General features: G+C 35.8%; 1 protein-coding gene across 1 annotated transcript; it reads right to left on the bottom strand.

The window, feature by feature from the left end:
* On the bottom strand, positions 1–1,324 carry LOC137831301 (cytosolic sulfotransferase 15-like). Its single transcript, XM_068638924.1, has one exon. It carries the CDS (start codon positions 1,148–1,150, stop codon positions 170–172), a length of 981 nt encoding a protein of 326 aa, XP_068495025.1. The 5' UTR covers positions 1,151–1,324; the 3' UTR covers positions 1–169.
* Between the last annotated feature and the right edge of the window lie 2,347 nt (positions 1,325–3,671).

Below are 3,671 nucleotides of genomic sequence, written 5' to 3'. Positions count from 1 at the left end.
TATATAAACATAGTTCTTTATTTATCAAAAGCGCAAAAACAATACATCTTTATTTATCAAAAGCGTAAAAACAGTACATCTTTATTTATCAAAAGCAAAGATCACAATATCAGTTGTTCTACACAATACAACATGTTGGCTCGTATAGACCCGCATATTACATTGGAATCTAGGAATGCACTTTAAATGATAGACCTGATCCACCTAATTTTTCTTCAATGATTTTGGATAACTTTTCTATCATTGAAGGAGAAAAGTAATTTATCCAATCTCCTATTTCACCCTTCCGAAAGAAGTGTTTATTCTCTGTAATATTGTATATATGTCCTGATTTGTTCACTTCCAAATTCTTCATCGTCTCAAATCTACATAGTTTGATTATGTTTTCAATCACTGCGGTACTCTCTCCTCCTTGAGTGATAGGAGAGTCCAAGAACTCTGCAATTCTTTTCACATGAAAAACTGTATCCTCTTTAAGATCTTCATACTTTAAGAACAAAACTTTGTTTGGTCTAGTTATGCTCTCCTTCCAGTAACCTAACATATGACTCCACCATGGACCAAACACCGTTATCCCATTGCAATACTTTTCAAATGCTTCCTCCAAAGTGAATTCAGGTAAAGATACTGACTTTATTTTAGTAAAGAATTCCCATGCTGAAACAAAAGTATCAAATGGATTTCTAGATATATAAATGATCTTGCAATTGGATTTTGTGATGGATTGAGGTAATGAAGGGAATGGTAAGTGAGTAGAAAGAAGTCTTGGCTCACTCATGTTGGAGAGGGAAATAATTTGATCATGCAAATCATAAGAATACATAAATTCAGGGAAGGGCACAAGTTCATGAGGATTGGAAGAGAGTAATGGATGATTGTCGAAAGAGGAAAAACGTTGATGGTTTGCAATGGCAAAAGTAAGAGCTTTCAACCAGGTAGTACCTGACTTTGGAATGCTGGCAACAAAAACATCATTGTCTTTTGCATCAAAATGTTTTTGAAACTTGTTCACTCCTTTAACATAAACTGGTGGGCACCAAAAATCTTGAAATAGATTGAGATAGGGAGCTGCACCTAAACCACTCTCCTTGGGAAGGGAAAGGGTTAGGTCATTTTCTTCATTTGCTGGTTTGTCACTAGCGAAAGACATTGTAGTAGCTTGAATATGAATGGTGAGTGAAGACTAGAATTGGATGATATAACATAGCTTACCACAAGATAGCTTTTATAGAACTTTTTAAATTAATGTCTAGATTTCCGGTTTTTTACTTGTAATAATTGTAGTATTTAGTTTGCACAATAATTGTGCAAATTAAATCTGGTCCAAAAATGAGTTAAAGAAAGTAAATGAGAAATAATGAACAACACGTACTACTACTGTGGGAACACCATGCTCACACACTCTATTTTTTTTGTTTTTATTGATAAAAAATGAATAAAATAAATAAAATATTTATAAAATGCTAACATTATAGATATATGTTTCTTTCAAATAACAAAATACATCTTCATGTACAAATCTGTCTGGTTAACACAGGCCATGGAACCTAGGCACTGGTGGTGTTTTTTTTTGCTGCAGCCACATGCGGGTTCTTAAAGTACCTGTGCTGTTTTTTTTTTGTGTTTTTTTGCTGCATAGATGCTGCTGTTTTGTTGCAGTTTTGGCTCTTTTTGATGCTTTTTTATGGAGCCTAGGCACTGGTGTTTTCAGGTCTTGCAGCACTTTGTTAAGCATAGGTAGTTTTAGTTTGTGGCCTTGTTCTTTGGTGCTGTTTTAAGCCATCGGGTAGGTGCTTTCTCTAGTTTAAGGTTCTTTCATATTATGTTAAAACAAGTGGCATAGGAGCCTAAGCCTTTGCGTTTATTGTTATTATAAGCTAAGATTTGTTTAATGGTGGAAACACTGTTTCTTAATTTATCTATCTTGCAGACAAAAAAATTCTTCCGAAAAAGTTATTTCCTGAAATTTCACATAAGAATCTCCACAGAATTTTAGATAAAACGTGACAAATGTCAGGTCAAACGGATGAGTTTTCACCCACGAAAAAAATCAAACAGTTTCACACACAAACAAACCTTCCTTTCAGCCCTGACAGTGATCAATAAAATAATTATTGCCAATCTTGTGGGACGAATGGGGCTCAAATCTCAGCCAAAACTCAATAGACACAGTGATGAACGTCGGGTAAAAATTTCAGAGCAAAACATCCAAGAAGTAAGGCGTAGTAAGTCCCAGATCGAGAGTGAAGAAAACTGGTTTTCCGAAAACAAAATGTCCTGGCTTTTCTTCCCCGTATCTTCTTTTTCTGATTCGTTTATGGACGTGCCTCCTTACCTGGGAGCAAACAACATATGAAAGTACTTGCGTGAGATTTTTCAGCGCAATACGGACGCAGAATAAAAATTGCAGAGAGTAGGTCGAAATTTCAAAAGTTTTGGTAAAGGATAGCCTTGGTTTGCACGAAAATTTCAGAAAAGATCTCCTAAAATAATTTTTCCTGAAATTCCATGTAAGAATCTCCATTGAATTTGGGACAAAACGTGACAAATGTCAGGTCAAACAGATGAGTATTCACCCACGAAAAAAATCAAACAGTTTCACACACAAACAAACCTTCTTTTCAGCCCTGACAATGATAAATAAAATATTTATTGTCAATCTTGTGGGACGAATCTGGGATTCAAATTATATCCAAAACTCAATAGACACAGTGACGAACATCTGGTAAAAATTTCAGACCAAAACACCCAAGGAGTAAGGCGTAGAAAGTCCCAGACCGAGAGTGAACAAAATTGGTTTTCCAAAAACAAAACGTCCTGGCTTTTCTTCACCGTATCTTCTTTTTGTGATACGTTTTTGGACGTGCCTCCTTACCTAGGTGCAAACACCCAATGAAAGTATTTGTGTGAGATTTTTCAGTGCCATACGGACGCAAAATAAAAATTGCAGAAAGTAGGGCGAAATTTTACAAGTTTTTGTAGATGATAGCCTTGGTTTGCACAAAAATTTCTCAAAAATTCTCCCGAAATAGATTTTCCTGAAATCCCACGTAAGAGTCTCCACTGAATATGGGACAAAACGTGACAAATTTCATGTCAAACGAATGAGTATTCACCCACGAAAAAAATCAAACAGTTTCACACATAAACGAACCTTCCTTTCATCCCTGGCAGTGATCAATAAAATATTTATTGCCAATCTTGTGGGACGAATCTGGGGTTAAAATCATAGCCAAAACTCAATAGACACAGTGATGAATGTCTGGTAAAAATTTCAGACCAAAAACTGGTTTTTCGAAAACAGGACGAGCTGACTCTTCTTCCCCCTATCTTAATTTTTGTGATTCGTTTATAGACGTGCCTCCTTACCTGGGTGCAAGCAACATATGGAAGCACTTGCGTGAATGTTTTCAATGCAATAGGGACACAGAATAAAAATTCCAGAAAGTAGGGCAGAATTTCACACAAATTTTGGTAGACGATAGCCTTGGTTTGCACGAAAATTTCTGAAAAAAATCTCCCGAAATAGTTTTTTCCTGAAATTCCATGTAAGAATCTCCACTGAATTCGGGACAAAAAGTGACAAATGTTAGGTCAAACGGATGAGTATTCACCCACGAAAAAAATAAAACAGTTTCACACACAGACAAAGCTTCCTTTCAGCCCTGGCA

The sequence above is a fragment of the Phaseolus vulgaris genome, chromosome 11, assembly GCF_000499845.2.
Source record: "Phaseolus vulgaris cultivar G19833 chromosome 11, P. vulgaris v2.0, whole genome shotgun sequence".
NCBI lineage: Eukaryota > Viridiplantae > Streptophyta > Magnoliopsida > Fabales > Fabaceae > Phaseolus > Phaseolus vulgaris.
This window is presented reverse-complemented; position numbering and strand designations above follow the sequence as displayed.

What these genes read in the sequence shown, in the direction of transcription:
- LOC137831301 (XM_068638924.1), bottom strand. Translation starts at nt 1,150, where the DNA reads ATGTCTTTCGCTAGTGACAAACCAGCAAATGAAGAAAATGACCTAACC.